Raw genomic sequence first — 18,589 nt, 5'->3', positions numbered from 1 at the left:
AAAGTCTACGGTCGGTGGCGGGCTGTCATGTGGAACTCCACGGTTGATAGCAGACTGTCGTGTGAAAGTAAAAACGAAAGCTGGTAGACGCATGAAAGTTCACGAAAGGCAGCAGACTGTCGTTCAGAAGCCCACAGATGGCAGCAGACAGCCGTGTGGAAGTCCCCCCTACGGTAGGCAGACAGTCGTGTGGAAGTTCACGGATAGCAGCAGCTCGCCATATTGAAGTCCTCGGGCGACAGCTGACTGTCTGCCGTGTGAGGCCCGCGGGGCGGCAGCTGATTGTCTGCCGTGTTGAGACCCGCGGGCGGACAGCTGATTGTCTGCCGTGTTGAAGCCCGCGGGCGGCAGTCAACTGTCTGCCGTGTTGAGGCCGGCGGGCGGCAGCTGACTGTCTGCCGTGTTGAGGCCCGCGGGCGGCAGCTGATTGTCTGCCGTGTTGAAGCCCGCGGGCGACAAACTGACTGTCTGCCGTGTTGAACGCCCGCGGGCGGCAGTCACTGTCTGCCTCGTGTTTGAGGCCCGCGGGCGGCAGCTGACTGGTCTGGCCGTGTTGAGGCCCGCGGGCGGCAGCTGACTGTCTGCCGTGTTGAAGCCCGCGGGCGGCAGTCAACTTGTCTGCCGTGTTGAGGCCCGCAGGCGGCAGCTGACTGTCTGCCGGTGTTGAGGGGGGCCCGCGGGCGGCAGCTGACTGTCTGCCGTGTTGAAGCCCGCGGGCGGCAGTCAACTGTCTGCTGTGTTGAGGGCCCGCGGGTGGCAAGCTGACTGCCCGTCGTGTTGGAGCCCGCTCGTGGCAGCTGACGGTCTGCCGTGTGTGAAGCCCGCGGGAGGCAGCCAACTGTCTGCTGTGTTGAAGCCCGGGCGCGGCAGCTGACTGTCTGCTGCGTTGAAACCCGCGGACGGCAGCTGACGGGTTTGTTACAGAGCCCGGCGACGGCAGCGTCGCTGGCCGCCAGTCAAAAGCCGCGCCGCGCTGTCAAAAGCCGAGCCGTTGCAGCCTCCTCATTAATCCGGCCATCCCCGGACAGCGCCGCCCCGCCGGTGACGTGTACGTTCTCCGCGCGCCGTAATTGCCCGCGCCCCGAAAGGACGGTGCCGCCCCGCCACATTAGCTGCTTATGGAAATGCCGGGCGGCAAAATTGCTGTGGCGAGCTGCTGGAAATCAAATGACGTAGAGCAAAGTGGCTGAAATCGACAGGCAGACGACAGCAGCGAGATTGGAATTTCCGATTGTGCGGTGTTGGTGGAAATGTTGTTCGCAGGTATAATTTATCAGACAACCGTGCTCAGCAGGGTCGATATGATGCCTGTGTGGGGAGCCTGTTTTCTGTGGCGGTTGAATAATATGCTGTTGGTATGTGCTACGGTGTAGCCCACGAAAAATGAGGTTTGAGTAATTTTAGTAAAGCGTTCTGGTATTTCATCCTAATTTGTTTTTTATGTTGCTTTTTGCCAGAGATCTTGTCTTCACGGTGTGGGTGTAACCATCTTTGGGGGTCGGGGGTCTAGAACCTACCAACTACGGCCGTAGCCACCTCTGGAGGTCGGGTGTGTCTAGAACCTACTAATTACGGGCTTAACCAACTCTGAAGGGCGGGGTCTAGAACCTACTAACTCTTGGACAGTTTTGACTGTTTCTGTGTTTTCACCATATGTATTGGTGCTCAACACGGAAATGAGCCGCAGGAGCATTTCTTGCGAAGTTGTGTCCACGTTTCACGCTACAGTAAACCTGGAATGTTTTGAACGTAAGATGGGTTCAATGTGGGAAAAGCACGTAGTGGTACGTTTCCACTATGACGATATTTATTATTCATAGTGTTACAAGAAAACAGTGCAAAGTGAATAACATTACAATCGTTCTGGCTTTTCTCGTATTCAGAACGGTTGTTGAACTTCCGCTTTTGCTCCCTAAAAAAATGCACAAAACTTGGAGTTCCTTTTTACGGTAGGGGTAGCGCAGAGGCACATTTAAATACAAGCGCCTGGGGCGGTGCGGGGAAGTCTGTGAGTTGTTTACTGAAACGAGTGTCCCCGCAAAACGTCACAAAACACAACGTCTCGGATGTCTGATTTGGTTTCTTTGGCTTAAGTCCCGAATAAGGAGCACTGTTTTGTGGCCTCAGCAGCTTTTCGGCCAAGTTTGGCACAGTTGGCGTGGGGCTTCTGTCGATCCATTGTTTCCGCTCCCCTTCTCACACGAACTTTCCCGTGTTATCAAAGTCACTTGTTCCAAAGTAAACAGTGCGATGGGAGGCCTGCAGGCAATTTGATGCAGCCGTTCTGTTTATTTTATGTCAAAACAGACTTATCAGACAAATGATTTCGAGCGTTTAGAACGGTGAATGACAGTGGATCCTATGGTGCTTCGAGTTTCAAGCGCCTATCGTATATGGTTAATGACTCACTTATGTTAATTAATATCAAAGGCCATTATGCGCAATGCGTGACTTCAATAATTACCTTCGGTAGTAGACCCCGCGCCAAAATGGCGCGTCTGTATGTCACGTTAAGTGTTTTCTACGATGTCATTACCGGCCACCAGGTCAACAGTACGGTCGTGGTGCAGTACGGTCGTCATGCAGTATGGTCGTGCTGCAGAATGGTTGTGATGCGGTACGGTCGTCATGCAGTACGGCCGTGCTGCAACATGGTCGTGAGGCAGTGTGTTCGTGCTTTAGTACGGTCGTGCTGTAACACGGTTGTGATGCAGTACGGTCGTGATGCAGTATGGTCGTGCTGCAGTACGGTCGTGCTGCAGCACGGTCGTGCTGTAACACGGTTGTGATGCAGTACGGTCGTGCTGTAACACGGTTGTGATGCAGTACGGTCGTGCTGTAACACGGTTGTGATGCAGCACGGTCGTGCTGTAACACGGTTGTGCTGTAACACGGTTGTGCTGCAGCACGGTCGTACTGTAACACGGTTTGTGATGCAGCACGGTCGTGCTGAACACGGTTGTGCTGCAGTACGGTCGTGCTGTAACACGGTTGTGATGCAGCACGGTCGTGCTGTAACACGGTTGTGATGCAGCACGGTCGTGCTGTAACACGGTTGTGATGCAGCGGTCGTGCTGTGACACGGTTGTGCTGCAGCACGGTCGTGCTGTAACACGGTTGTGCTGCAGTACGGTCGTGTGCTGTAACACGGTTGTGATGCAGCACGGTCGTGCTGTAACACGGTGTGATGCAGTACGGTCGTGCTGTAACACGGTTGTGATGCAGTACGGTCGTGCTGTAACACGGTGTGCTGTGCAGCACGGTCGTGCTGTAACACGGTTGTGCTGCAGCACGGTCGTACTGTAACACGGTTGTGATGCAGCACGGTCGTGCTGTAACACGGTTGTGCTGCAGTACGGTCGTGCTGTAACACGGTTGTGATGCAGCACGGTCGTGCTGTAACACGGTTGTGATGCAGCACGGTCGTGCTGTAACACGGTTGTGATGCAGTACGGTCGTGCTGTGACACGGTTGTGCTGCAGCACGGTCGTGCTGTAACACGGTTGTGCTGCAGTACGGTCGTGCTGTAACACGGTTGTGATGCAGCACGGTTGTGCTGTAACACGGTCGTGATGCAGCACGGTCGTGCTGTAACACGGTTGTGATGCAGTACGGTCGTGCTGTAACACGGTTGTGCTGCAGCACGGTCGTGCTGTAACACGGTTGTGATGCAGTACGGTCGTGCTGTAACACGGTTGTGCTGCAGCACGGTCGTGCTGTAACACGGTTGTGATGCAGTCCGCTCGTGTTGCAGGTGCGCCTGACGGGCTCAAGGGCAAAGTCGAGTTCGACCGCGAGGGGTTCCGCACCGACTTTGACTTGGACATTGTGGAGCTGTCAAAGGACGGCCTGGTCAAGGTCGGTACTTGGACGGCACGTACTGGCGCCAACTATACCCGCAGCTACGGCGAGAAGATCTTGGAGATCGAGCACAGCCTCTGGAACAAGACTCTCAAAGTCTTCATGACGTTGGTGAGATGCCGCTCTGGCGACGAAGTGTGATAAGGAATGCTGTTCTTTTCCACTGTGGAATGGGACATTAAATCAGCTGGGATGATTTTCTCTGAATACTACGATAGAATCACTCCCGCACTTTCCTCTTTTTTGACAAGCTTACGGATCGCCTTCAGATTAGGGAACAATATACATAATGAAGCAAGCTTAATCACGCAGCGTAAAATAACAACAGCCCCGCTGTTACGGTGCGCTTTGTTTTAATACACCTATGCTCGGATCCGAATCGACTCGAATGGTTGCTTTGAATCCGAAGTCCTTAACTTACTGAAAAGGCCTTTCGGTGGCCATTGAAATACAATTATTTTTTTATATTTTGTTCGTTTCGAAATGTTTACGAGCCCTCGGAGTAGGAAGATTTGTGTTTCTCAGCTGAATGCCGAGCGAACTGCAGATATGTAACTTCAACGAACGCTGAGATGTCAGACGCTCGTTTTGTAACTGCGCCAAGCTACATGAAAACTGTAGAGGCAAGAGTTGTTATTGACCAAATTGATATCACTGATGCGTGTCAGATTGGTATTTCTCGCACCTTACAGTAACCCTATGTGTTTTACACGCTTACATCGGACGCCATGCACCGGAATACCCTCGCCAACTTAAAAGAAACAGGGCAGCGACCTGCCTAAGGTTAAAATCAAAGATTTAAAAAATCCCAGCGGGTCTGATTCTGTCCAAGACGAAAACCCGCTGAGCGCGGCGTCGCCCACCGCCCGCAGAGCGAGCCATACATCATGATGGTCAACGAGTCGGACACGTCGCTGAAGGGCAACAGCCGGTTTGAGGGCTTCTGCATAGACCTGGTGAACGAGATCGCCAGCCTGCGCAACTTCAGCGTCGAGTTCGACCTGGTGGAGGGTGGCGCGTACGGTGGCATAGACCCAGTCACCGGCCAGGCCACCGGCATGGTCAAGGCGCTGCTGGACCAGGTCAGTGAGGCGCCGCAGGCCGCCGGAAAAGAAGCCGACTCTGGCTTCGGGGAGGCTGCGGAGTATCGTTTGCGAGTGGTTGGGGGGGGGGGGGGGCAGGTTTGCGTCATAACTCGATCGCGTATTTTGTGTTCTTGTGACATCATAATGATTCACAAAGGATGCCCGGTAGGACTGAGAAATCGTGGAAAGTGTCGTAACGGTGTAACTGTATCACAGGGTGTAAATGCAATCTCCGTGATTTGGTGCTGCTTAAATGGTTACAAGCTATTTAGTTTCAACAGGTCGCGAGAATCCATTGTTTTGGTTTGATTTCTAACTTCTTTTGTATTATGCATGCAAGCGCCTCTTACGATAGCTTCTTCGCTCCTCTAGATGCGTTTTTTAACTGGTCCAACAGTAAAAAGTGCATCCAGATTGTGCATCCCCCCCCCACCCATTCTGCCCATGAAATTAAATCGTTGCAACCGAAAGGGAAAGTGAGACGAACATGGCCAATTTTAATGCTCGTTGATGCCATGTCCACGAATTTATGCGATTCACTTGTCAGCAACCTACACCGAAGTATGTCGCATTATCAACGTGATATATTCATGGTGCTTCATGACTATTCAAATGTAGGGAGGGGTGTACGCAAGATTTTACAATGGGGGGGGGGGGCACAACCCAACAGTTCTCTTAAAAAACTGCATCCCGCTGGGGGCGCGTGCAGTGCATGTTCTCGATCGCGTTAGATTTACATCATATAATCATCATAGATATACATCGAATTTATAATCAACATCTATTTACTCCAAGCGGTGCTTCTTGTGAGAACAACGACTTCATAATTTCAACTCCAGCTTCAGCTTAAACACTGTTATGTCATGTTTTAAAAAAATGGTGAGGGAAGAGGATGCGTGCATGTGGGGCTACGGCGTGAAGACGTCCCCGAGTGCAAGTAGCTTAAGCGACTGCTCAAGGAATAACTTATGGCTGAGTGCCAGTAAGTACATCATGCGTTTTAAGTATTCAAAGCCGTTCGTTTGCCATTGTTAGCTATCGAGTAAGCCGTGTTTGCTTATCCAACTACTTATGCTCGCTTGAAATGAATCTCACACTGTGTGTGCTTGAATCTGAGTGCAACGTTAAGACTCCACATGCTGATAAGCATGGTCTGGTGCTGCTATGCCGGTAGTGATGCCAGTCGAATGACATTTGCCAGTAACGCAGTTACAAAACTTAGTCTCGGTGAGTCTTTCTTGTTTTTTGCCAATATTTTCATGGTAATGGTTGTTGAGTTAAGCTTAATTTTAACTGCGATATAATGACGATGTTCGTAAGGAATGGCATATAATCGAATCCAAAAACGAATACCAAAGCAAAGCGGTTGAAGGCTTGCAAAGTAAACCTGAACAAGATTATAGCAGAAAATAGATTTAATTATTTAGGCCACTTCGTAGAATCTACTGTTGATGTCACAAGTCAGCCAACTCAAATGAAGTTAAGAAAAAACGAAAATTAAATGTTATCAAAACTATGCTTTAAAGATGATGATTTTCACAAACTTTGATACATGAGATTTTATTGAGCCTTAAAGCAAATTATTTAGCGACAAGATGCAGACCTAAAAACTGCCACTAGACTAATCACCAAACGGTATAATTTTTTAAAAATGAAGAAGACCAATTGTGTCTTGATTATGTGCAATTGACAACCTTTAAAGTACCGTTGGGACCGGATCTGTGCTAAATCGAATGACGATTTCACGAATACATTGAAGTGACCAAAGCGGTCCCCAATATGCGCTATACTATATATACATCCCTCCGAAAGAGAAACATAAAACATACAAAATCATGGGCCGGCCTGGAGCCCACCTGTGCTGCGCAGGGCGGCCGGGGCCCACCTGTGCAGCGCGGGGCGGCCGGGGCCCACCTGTACAGCGCAGGGCGGCCGGGGCCCACCTGTGCAGCGCAGGGTGGTCGGGGCCCACCTGTACAGCGCAGGGCGGCCGGGGCCCATTGGGCGTTTACGGATCGAACATGCAGCGCCAACTTAAGCCAAAGAAGACGCAAGCATTTGTGCGGCTTCGAACTGTATCGGCCCATACGGAAAGATTCGCAGCGAAAAAGTCAAGGGCGTGGCTCCCACCGATGAGAAGGCGTTTGAGGTGCGACTGAGCGTTCAGAGCATTTTGGAGGTCGCTGCCGGGGTGGGGAAGCTCCGCACTGCCGGCTTCATTCCCCAGTAGGACGGCGCACACACTTCATTCCCCAGTAGGACGGCGCACGCAGCTCAAGTGTGTCCCGCATCGGCGGAACACACTTGAGAGCTGCTCGCTGGTCGCACCCGCCTCGTCAAAGCGTCTCGTTAAAAAGGACGAGCGAACACCAAACCATCCTGAGCTGAGCCCGCTGGACTACTGCGTCTGGAATATGCTGTCGGAGGAGGCTTGCCAGTCTGGACAGGCTGTAGGGGGCAATCCTGGCCATGTGAGAATGCAATGCAGATATGAGATCGTGGTGTCATTGGACACCTAAGGAGCAGTGTTATTCAGTGAAAGCTAAAGCTGATCGCTGTAGTTCAGGCTGGTAGTGATTATAATGCTCATCCGTTTCAATAAAGGGCTGGCAAAACAACTGTTTTCCGTGTGAATATTTCCGAGTTGATAATGCGGGTAAAAACAAAAGATTACGCTGTACTTTTTATTCTTATAAGTGTTTTACCCTCGAATCGTATGTGGCAAAGTACGGAACGTATCTATAAGTTACTCTCCTGTGCACTGATGACCAGCTGATGCGGTTGACGCACGATTCACGTGACCTTGACGTGATTTCTACATGACTTTAGGTGACTGCCTTTCTAGTGCTCCACTGGCCGGTGTCCGGTCCTGTTCCTCCTGCAGCTCCGCGGTCCGTCCAGCTGCCATACCGGCCGGTGTCCGATCCTGTTCCTCCCGCAGCTCCGCCGTCCGTCCAGCTGCCATTAGCCCCTCATCCGATTCTCGGGCCAAATTTCGGCCAATTTGCGCCGGCCGCCACCGCCGCCGCCGCCGCTCGCCCGTAATTGGCCCGTATTACGTACCCGTGGCGAGCATGGCAGGAGAGGAGATGACGAAGAGTAGGGGAGGAGGGGGAGGCGAGGATGGGCGAAGCCAGGCGTTCAGACTGCAGAGTACCAACCGCAAACGCCTCCAAGCTGGGGAGCAGTTTGTAGAGGGACAGGGGCAACCCCGAAGCAATTCGTTTTCTCGGGGCTTGTCAGGATCGCAGTTGACTCTCCGTCGTACGTCGTTCTGTAAGTCTGCACTGGATCCCAGACAATGGATTTGTGATATTACTCCGAAATTGGGAGTCATTTTGATGAAAGCGAGCGATTTTGGGAGCTGCTTGAATCTTAATATTTGCTGCAGAGCAATCTTTCTGTGAAACAAATACTTCAGTGCGTTCCTCTGCTGTTACTTTTGCGAAGGGTACGTGCCAACAGGACCTCTTGTTTCTCTGCACACGCTGCAGAGAGCGGAAATGGCCGTCACGGATCTGTCCATCACCTTCTTGTTTCTCTGCACACGCTGCAGAGAGCGGACATGGCCGTCACGGATCTTTCCATCACCTACGAAAGAGAACAGGTGCTGGATTTTACCATGCCGTGGATGAACCTAGGTGAGTTGAGCGACTATATGCACAACGCTTTAAGTGTGGTTGTGTTTTCTGTACTCTATGAGTACATTTGCACATTTCTCTGTAGCGTTACAGCGATTGAGCCATCTAGTTGACATCCTAGCTCATGCACGCAACATCGACCGAAACAGATTGCGAGCACAGCCTGTAGGCATCTGGAAGCAACATGACCATCGACTCCCGCGTACACACATCCTGGGCCACCCGGCCACAGGGTCCCGGCTGAGACGGTCCACCGCCGCTGCAGCCTGTCGGCTTCCGTTGGTCGCTGGCCGACCGACACACACATTCACTTTTATCGAGTTTATTTAGTTTATTGCATATGAGCTGTCTATGCTCCGTCAGGCGGCGGGTAATAAAAAGCTCTTTTCTGACATAGCATACATTTCCTTGTGAATGTATTTCGTTATGTCCATCGCCTGATACTCTCGTTGCTGACATCTTAGCGTGACGTATTAGCGTGATATCTTAGCGTGATAGCTTAGCGTGATAGCTTAGCGTGATATGTTAGCGTGATGTCTTAGCGCGCCATCCAGTGCCTACCTCTGCAGAGAGGCTGTCTCGAAATACCTGGAAGCTTAGACGCGCTCCTCGTGTGCTGCATGTGGCTGCCTCATTGCGTTGTGCTGCGCGATAAATGCCCAGGGAAGCGAACTGACCGAAAGCTTGACGTGCGATTTAACCGGAGTTAGAACCACGCAATGGCTAGATGCGGTCAGAATTTCCGCTACAACTAACGTGTAGCATGAAACTGAATATTCAAACTGAATTCGATAAGCTATTTCTCGACAATGAACTAACCTCAGAAGATATAGCTTATTAACTTTTTAACACACCCATCAAATGACACCTGGCAGTATTTCAAGCGCTTACGAGTAGTGCATGCTGCCAGTCTTGAACGCATGGCTAAAAGCCCTCCAGCGCCCAAGTCTCGCCCATCGCTGTCCTCGCCACCTTTTCAAACCCTGCAACATAAGTGCCGGTACAAGAAGTCGCGCAATAGCCAGTTTGCAGGATTTTAGTAGGTGGTGATTTTTGCACCTATATGGTTTTAAACTTGACACCGTATTGCAGTCATGACTTTTCGCTGTCCACAGGTATAAGTATCCTGTATAAGAAGCCCACCAACGAACCGCCCCCGGTAAGCAACAGTGTTGCGGACAAGACGATCTGGGGAGCTAGTGTTCCACATAACAAACATTTTTTAGATGCATAACACTATACCCAGCCGTGGAACTACTCCATAACCGTATATGGTTTTACCATGTGATCGGACCAAAGTATCGGAGGTGTATTTCGGCTGGCACACAAACAGCCAGCGCCGGCCGGCCCGATGCTCTCCTGGCCGTGTGTAGCCTGGTCGCTTCCCCCTCCCCTCCCCCTCCGCGGCCCCCTGCGTGGCTTGGAGACGGACAGGACCTGTTCCGACAGTGGCGGCCGGCGCCTGCGCCCAACTCGGACCACTGAGGATCCCTGCTGACCTCTGATGACCTCTGATGACCTCTAAGTCGTCTGTTGCAGCTCTTCTCGTTCCTGGCGCCGCTCTCGCTGGAGGTTTGGCTGTACATGGCCACCGCCTACCTGGGCGTCTCCGTACTGCTCTTCATCCTGGCCAGGTATGCAGGAGCCCCGTCCCCAGCCAACCTGGGAGATGGGCCGGGCCTGGGACGCAGGGCTCAGCCTGTGAAGACTGTAAGCTCGAACCTGTAGAATCCATCTCAATGTGCAGACTATAAGCTCGAACCTGTAGAATTCATCTCACTGTGAAGACTGTAAGCTCGAACCCGTAGAATCCATCTCACTATGCAGACTGTAAGCTCGAACCTGTAGAATCCATCTCACTGTGCAGACTGTAAGCTCGAACCTGTAGAATCCATCTCACTGGACAGACTGTAGGCTCAAACCTGTAGAATCCATCTCACTGTGCAGACTGTGAGCTTGAACCTGTAGAATCCATCTCACTGGGCAGACTGTAAGCTCGAAGCTGTACAATCCATTTCACTGTCCAGACTGTAAGCTCGAAGCTGTACAATCCGTCTCACTGGGCAGACTGTAAGCTCGAACCTGTAGAGTCCATCTCACTGGGCAGACTGTAAGCTCGAAGCTGTACAATCCACCTCACTGTGCAGACTGTAAGCTCGAACCTGTAGAATCCATCTCACTGTGCCGGTGCTCCAAAGAATGCTGCTTGTTGACAAGTCACGTTCAACACCTGAGGATCTTGGGTACTTGGCCTCATCATGATTTAGGTATATATATATATATATATATATATATATATATATATATATATATATATATATATATTAGCATGTTAAGCAAAATAAAGCTCGATTTTCCCGAAAAAATTGACTCTTGACCTGGCTTATTAGGGTCAGCTATATACCTAACGCAAAAAACCATACAATGCATCTAGTCCAGGCCAGTTCACTTTTTTCTCCTTTAGGTTCTATCTTTCTCAGTTTGGAAACGGCGGGACGCTGCATAGACAACTCACTACCCTCAATAACCAGTTTCATGAACAGAAAATGGCGTGCAATTCTGGCGTAGCGAGTATTCTCCCAAGTTTTTACTTCGATTTCGTTTTCGCAGAGTAAATAGTAACTATTTACTTCAACGCCCGTAAGGTTCTACTTTTTACGGGGGCATCCGAAGTAAAGCATTATTCCATACTTCACCACCAATCGGGTTTCATAAAGGCAGCCGATCTGACCATAGAGTAGACGTTCACTGCGAAGCTGAAGAAAAATTAAAAGATGCTCTGGCCCTCCGTAAGATCAGCTGTGTTTATCATAGAGCAGCTGGCGCATGGCTATGCGGGAGCGGAGGAACAGGCCATCCAGACCGAGAACTAACCTGCAGTGAGAAATTGCTGAGCCATGAGGCGATGTCGCATCAATGGCGGACGAAGACGTATATGTGAGAAAATGAATAAAACTTCAGTTCGCATTGTAACTTTATAGATATAGCAAATGCATGCCAAGAACTGTGATGGACAAGGCTGAAAGACCATTGTGAAAACCAGCCTCTTTTCCACAATACGTTTTCTTTCTTGCCATGATACGAACAGACACGGTATAAATTCACAAAGTGCACAACTTAGGGTAAGGATAAAGTCGACTATTTACGGGAGCTTTTGTCGTTGAGGTGCGTGTTGTTTTCACAAGAAGCACAGGGAAGCTCAGAGTATGAACACACGAACCAAACAGTCTTTATATCTGTGAATAATGGAAGAATATCGAGACTTGCAAGATGTGTGCATTTCAACGGAGGAAAAGGTGATAGTCATTAATCAATGAATTTATCGTCACTCATTGACGTCACTGTTGATCTCACTGACTCACTATCGTCAATCACGAACTCATTACTGAGTTAACATATAAATGATCCCATCTGCTTAATTTTAGCAGCATTCCTGTAATCATCATTGGCATCTAAGCTTCTCGGGTCCAAAACGACAACATCGTTGCTATGGAAACGCCCTCTCGTATGGCTATTGAAATAACTTCAGCCTTGGCATTCTACGATTTACTTCGGAGGGGTCGTGGCAGGTTTGTGAACCTGGCGTAGGAAGGGAGGCGTTACACCAAAATTGCTTCGGCCAGCCCGAGGTAAGTGATAGTTTCTTGTTATAAAACTGCTGACAAGCCATGTTACAAATAAAGGTGAGGGTGGGGAACTCCTAATGGCCGGGCTAGAAACCCCTCTGTCACTTTATGAAATGTCCTGTCTCGGTCATCTAGGGCCTCTTAAAATTTCAAAGGGGCAAAGTTTGGACACCGTATGTGTACCCCCTTGGGTAATGGCAAGGAGGTGCCCCTCCCCCCCCCCCCTGTCCTTGGTGGCGCTGCCCCTGTCGATGTATGTTGCTTGGGTAAACTCCAATCCACGCAGCAATCATCGTGGCAAGATGCCTGCTAAAGTTGACGTTAGACTGTGTTGCACTGCCCAGCCATGCGGCGGTGTGTGTGATGTCAGTCTATAGTGATACTGTCCCGGCGGACGAGCAGGGCAGCGTTCGAGCAGCGTTTGTATGTGTGTGTGTGTGTGTGTGTGTGTGTGTGTGTGTGTGTGTGTGTGTGTGTGTGTGTGTGTGTGTGTGTGTGTGTGTGCATATATATATATATATATATATATATATATATATATGTGTGTGTGTGTGTGTATACACATATATGTATATATCTGTTTGTGTACATATATATATATATATATATATATATATATATCGACATCGCCCCCCGCTCCCCTGCCATCGCCACAGCCTTCCCTCCGTCTATGCGCGTCCACGATACAGTTCAAGGACGGCAGGTATTTCTAGCGCGTGATAGGACGCGAAAGGTAATTTGTATCGTCAGAGCAATCTCGTCTCCGGCCCGTGTTTTATTCCGTACATGTGCAGCGTTGAGCAGGGGTTGTCAGAATGTGTCGCGGGAGCAGGGCGTGCCTAGATTCTAGGTATGAGTTTATACTGCAGTTGGCTTATGTGCTGCATGCACAGAAGCCATGCGTCGCCTCGCACCGGACGGTTTATGGTCGTATGTAGGGGCCACTTGGCGTCGGCGACCTGGCAGGTGCCGGGTGGCGCTGCCGCCAGGCTGGCCTCAGGTGCGTGTGTGCGTGCTGGCCCCAGGTTCAGTCCGTACGAGTGGGACAACCCGCACCCGTGCCGGGAGGACCCGGACGTGCTGGAGAACCAGTTCAGCCTGCTCAACTCGCTGTGGTTCACCATCGGCAGCCTGATGCAGCAGGGCTCGGACATCGCGCCAAAGTCAGTGCCAGACGCGCCGCGGCTCGCTCGCGGAGTCTTGCTGTGCGGCACGCGCGCGTCATCTGTGAAACAGAGTGCGCGATAGGTGGTGTAGAATTATGTGGGCTGGGTTCACCTGAGTGCTCGAGTTTGCTGACATGTAGCCACATCGTTTTGCAGCTCCTTATGCACAGTACAGAGCAGCGGTGGTGCATTCGATTCGTATGAATTGTTTGCAAAATGCAACTGCGTATGTTGAAAGTGAAGCACGAATCGATTTCCGACTGGATGCGTGGAAACCATTGTGAAGACAATGTGACAAAATGAATAGCTGGCAGCGAACTGGCCATTTCAGAGCTATTTCCACACGGATGGTGGCCGGCATGTGGTGGTTCTTCACTCTGATCATGGTGAGATAACAGTCTCCTTGCTGCTGTTCACTGTGTCCGCCTGGTAACCAAGCGATAATTATCTCAATGCAAGAGATGTCTCACAATTGCATACTTTCACTGACGACTCTTCATAAAAAAGTGCCGTGAAAAGTATGTCTTACCAAGCTCGTTCTCAACAATGGGCGCATCATTTGAAGAACTTTAAACTTCTCAAAGTAAATTTATGGCCACATGCAGATTACATGGAAGTATCGCACATTTAGCTGAAAAAGAACTCGTGTGGGATCTTTCTTCTTTTGTCAGCCGTTCGGTCATTTCTCTGCAAGTCGTTTGTAATGTGTGCTCTACAACATGAGCCGTCAGCTTAGTAAAAGACAAAGGTACAACCTTCATGTTATCCCATGCCGAATTTAACACTATGCAGACTCATTGCACGAAAAGAGCGAATGGCTGTTAAGATGAAAACGCCACAAGGGGCAGAATGAGGTGTGATAATTTGTTATTCTTACCAGCATCCCAAAAAAAGTTTTCGGAACACCAAATTACTTTAACACGACACTCCCGGAAGAGACGAAATTCGCGGTTGCTTTGCGTCACCGGTCCTCCGAACTTCCCTCCTTCTCCATGCACTCTTTGCATGGGCAGATCTCTTCGTACACGGCGAACCTGGCGGCATTTCTGACAGTTGAACGAATGGTGTCACCTATTGAAAGCGCCGAGGACCTCGCCAAGCAGACTGAGATCAAGTACGGCGCCCTCGAGTCTGGATCCACCAAGAACTTTTTCCGGTACGTATCACGGCTCTCGTGCGGGCGTCTCGTCGATCTGACCCGATCCTCTACTGTTGCAACGAACAAACTCTCAAATGCGCCTGGTGATTTGCGCGAGTGCGCGGCGTGACAAAATTGGTGGCGTGTCTGCGGCGCATGCGGGCATTTTGGGTTTTCAAGCGGACCACGAGGAGGTCTCTGGTTTCATCTGAGCCCCTCCCGCTCCCCCAAATCCCCTGCACGAGCCAGTCCTCACGCTAGTCCAACTTCCGCCGCAGGGACTCGAAGATCGCCTCGTACCAGCGCATGTGGTCGTTCATGCAGTCGGCGCGGCCGTCCCTCTTCGCGAAGTCAGCTCGCGAGGGAGTGGAGCGCGTTAAGAACTCCGCCGAGCGCTACGCGTACATCATGGAGTCGCCGCAGCTGGAATACGTAGTGGAGCGCAACTGCGACCTGCAGCAGGTTGGAGGCCTGCTCGACACCAAGAGCTACGGCATCGCTCTTCCACCCGGTGAGGGGCTGACGCCCGGCGCACCGCTGCTCTAGCAGGTGTCTGTGGCGGTAGCGGCACAAGACCATCGAGAACAGGTTACGCTCTGTCTGGTGGCATTGTCGTTGCAGGGTGTACGTAACGCTGTGTTTGGCGGCACTGTCGTTGCAGGGTGTATGTTTCGCTCCGTCTGGCGGCATTGTCGTTGCAGGGTGTACGTTACGTTGTGCTTGGCGGTATTGCCGTTGCAGGATGTAGGTTACGCTGTGTTTGGCGGCATTGTCGTTGCGGGGTGTAGGCGATGGCGGGTCCTGAATTCATCAGAGGTGGACATAGAGTTGGGCAGGGTTTTGTCGCTGTTGACGCACCGGCCAGTCGACTTTAAGCAAGAGCTTGGTGACGATACCACAAGGAAAGAACGCATGGTGTCCGGAGATGTCGACATGACAGGTTCTGCTGTCTGGAGATGTCGATATGACAGGCTTGGTCGTCCGGAGATGCCGACATGATAGGCTCAGCTATCTGGAAATGCCGACATGACAGGCTCGGGTGCCTGGAGATGTCCACGTGACAGGCTAGGCTGTCCGGAGATGCCGACGTGACAGGCTCGGCTGTCCGGAGATGCCGACGTGACAGGCTCGGCCGCCAACGCTGTGATATGAGGGCTGGCTGGGCGCACCGGCGTCCGGTGACGCGAAGCTGGTAGAGAAGTGATCGGACTTCATGTCACGGTGGTCGGAATAGTCAAGTTACGGAGTCATAGCCTAAAAGGAAATGACGGGAGGCTAGTCTCAAGTAAATTGCAGCACTACGCAGCATACTAGAGCCCGAGCGAGGAAGGGCCCCAGTAGATTGCCGCGTTTACAGTGTGTTTGTACTGGCATATCGGCGTGTCCGATATGGAGCAAACCGAAACGTCAGGTAGAATGCATTTCGACCCGCTTCTGGTGCTTCATGAATCACTTACTTATGCGTATTCCTCCATTGATGTACGTTATTTCAAAGACCGGCGTTGTGCTCATTTGGATTGGCGTACCAGTTATGTGCGAAGACGTTCTCTCGAAAGCTTCAACCTCGTGTTCGGCACACTCCAGGGTCGCCGTACACCTCGACAATAAGCACTGCTATTCTGATCCTGCAAGAGAACGGGACTCTGCAGCTGCTCAAGACCAAGTGGTGGAAAGAGAAAGGAGGCGTTAAGTGCAAGGTTGGTGCTGGGAGGATTGCAGCAGCAACGGAATAAGATATGCATGTAGAGAGAGAGAGAGAGAGAGAGAGAGAGAGAGAGAGAGAGAGAGAGAGAGAGAGAGAGAGAGAGATATATATATATATATATATATATATATATATATATATATATATAACATCAGAGAAGCTGGTAGATGCCTTTTCAACAATTTGGAACCTGAGAGCATCCTATCTCCTGTTTCTACGTCCATGGGCTGTATGATTTAGTTCCTGTGTGGTCCCCGAGCTGATCCCTATTAATTTTACATGATATACGTGCACATCCAAGAGGCATGATTACCTGTGACCCCCTACAGGAGCTCAAGTACGCTCCCGACTCCTGATTTCCTAAACGTTCGCCGCACTCCGCAGCGAAAGGACTCGAAGTTGGGCACCAACTCGGCCAACGAGCTGGGCCTGGACCACGTGGGCGGCGTGTTTGTGGTACTGCTCGGAGGCATGGCAGCAGCCTGCTTCATCGCCATCTGCGAGTTCGTCTGGAAGTCGCGCAAGCTCGCCCACGAAGAGCATGTACGTGGCCTTGCGTTGACGGCGGGGGCTTTTCAGTGCTGATGATATGGCGCCCTGGTCTCAGGCGCTGGTGAACTTCCGTGTTCAAATCGATGAGCTTTCCTGTTTGTTTGGGTGGCTGAGGGAGCATATTCTGGCTGAGGCTGAAGATATTCTGTCAGTTGCGTTCGGATTTAGTCTCTTGCTCACATCATTTTTATCCCCTTATTCTTCATTCTTCTCCTACAAAGTGCTAACTATCTAGCGTCCATCTGCACAGCATTTCTTCCCCAGCCCACAATTTTCAGCACGTTCTGCCGCCAGCGCCACCTGGCAAATCATACAGTTTCTCTGTTCGCCAACAGGTGTCCCTGTTCGGCGAGATGGCACGGGAGGTGCGGTTCGCGCTGCGCTGCCGGAACACATCGAAGCCGGCGCGCCGGCCGGCGCCGGTGGTGACGTCATCCGACCTCGCCCCGGTCGGCTGGTCTCCACCGCCGCCGCCGGCCTGACACGGGTCGGCGGCCACCGCCGCCGTCCCTGACGTCACGTGCACACTGCACGGCCCCCGGCTACCGGCACCCACCGCCAGCCTCCGCCGCACGCACGGCGGTAGCTACGACTGCGGCGACATGCCGCCCGCCATCATGTGATGGCGGCTTGGCTTTCTCCGGGCTGCTGTCATCATGTAGTGAGTCCAACCCTTTTCTGGGCCAACCGCCATCATGTCGTGACATCTTGGCGTTCACAGGGTGGCCGTCATCAAGAGATGGCGGATCGGCCCTCTCGAGATCCGCCTGCCATCAGGTGGAGATGTTCTGAGCTTATTCGGAACAACTTCCCGCATATAATGACGTCCCGGACTTTTCCACGACCAACTGCTATTATGTAATAGAGGCTCGACCTCCGCCGGTGTAGCTACCCTCATGTAAGACATCTTGGCCGCCCCCGGGCCACCCGCCATCATGTGACGATGACACAGTGATCAGTTGCTTCTGCCTTTTGAAGTGAGCGACACGTATGACCAGTTGGGTGCTCTATCACTATCACCACCTGCTCACGGTGGCTCCCAGCTTTCCTAGTCACGGTGACCCATCGTATTCGCCTCCATCGTAAGAGGCCGTCTCCGTCGACAGGCGGCGGTGTGTGCGACTTGCTGCCGTTGGCCGGCATAGGTACGGCCAGGTCTCTGCTGCAGTATCGCTGAAGTGTGATGTCACCTGGACACGGGAGGTCGGCTGTCGCCATACGCCAGGACATGAGCTCGCACGCATAGCCCGTGTGCGAGCTCACCTCCTCGCTCCCGATCAAACATTGCCCAATAACTCTTTGGCTGGTACTCCCCATTTTGAGGAGACAATGAAACAAACCATCGGTGGTGTGCTATCCTCTTGAAATGCATTCCTATACTGGTCGAAACGGTTTGCTTGGTACAAAGGGCTCACCCTTCCGCGCGTCCCAAGGGCAATCCCAGCATCCGAGCTCCACCATGAACACTGGGCACACTTTGTTGCCTGCTAAGTCAGCTTTGACGCATATTTGGGTTGTGTCCATGTTGCCTGTCGTAGTCAGCACCATACGACCCGGGTCAGCCCTGGTACAACACAGGCACAGATCGAGTGCTTGGATACGATCGCGGGCGACCCGACTACGCAATGTTCCGTATCTTTTGCAGCGGTCTAAGACGCTCGATGTTATGAAACGATGGATTTTGAAGGCAGCTGAGTGCGGAGCATGAGTATGTGCAACCGAGTCAGATGGCTGTACGGACATCAATTTTTGTGATTCACCATCTTAATTTATTTATTTACGCAAATAATGTGCGCATGGAAATGAGACATTGAG

The 18,589-nt window shown here is 51.5% G+C and overlaps 1 protein-coding gene across 1 annotated transcript in view; it reads left to right on the top strand.

Annotated features, from left to right (window-relative positions):
- Positions 1–17,217, top strand: part of KaiR1D (Kainate-type ionotropic glutamate receptor subunit 1D) — a gene marked incomplete at its 3' end in the record, with an annotated part of 41,860 nt that extends 24,643 nt beyond the window's left edge. Inside the window, exons 8-19 of the mRNA XM_037226557.1 lie at positions 3,787–3,972; positions 4,734–4,943; positions 8,503–8,587; positions 9,703–9,746; positions 10,127–10,221; positions 13,239–13,376; positions 13,711–13,765; positions 14,393–14,535; positions 14,796–15,028; positions 16,102–16,214; positions 16,607–16,765; positions 17,110–17,217. Of these exons, the coding sequence (XP_037082452.1) occupies positions 3,787–3,972; positions 4,734–4,943; positions 8,503–8,587; positions 9,703–9,746; positions 10,127–10,221; positions 13,239–13,376; positions 13,711–13,765; positions 14,393–14,535; positions 14,796–15,028; positions 16,102–16,214; positions 16,607–16,765; positions 17,110–17,217 (1,569 nt within the window). The remainder of the gene's footprint in view (positions 1–3,786; positions 3,973–4,733; positions 4,944–8,502; positions 8,588–9,702; positions 9,747–10,126; positions 10,222–13,238; positions 13,377–13,710; positions 13,766–14,392; positions 14,536–14,795; positions 15,029–16,101; positions 16,215–16,606; positions 16,766–17,109) is intronic.
- Positions 17,218–18,589: the final 1,372 nt, after the last annotated feature.

Source organism: Pollicipes pollicipes, unplaced genomic scaffold (genome assembly GCF_011947565.3).
Source record: "Pollicipes pollicipes isolate AB1234 unplaced genomic scaffold, Ppol_2.1 Scaffold_5724;HRSCAF=6776_pilon_pilon_pilon, whole genome shotgun sequence".
Classification (NCBI taxonomy): domain Eukaryota; kingdom Metazoa; phylum Arthropoda; class Thecostraca; order Pollicipedomorpha; family Pollicipedidae; genus Pollicipes; species Pollicipes pollicipes.
The sequence above is the reverse complement of the archived record's forward strand: the minus strand, read 5'-3'. Positions and strand labels throughout refer to the sequence as shown.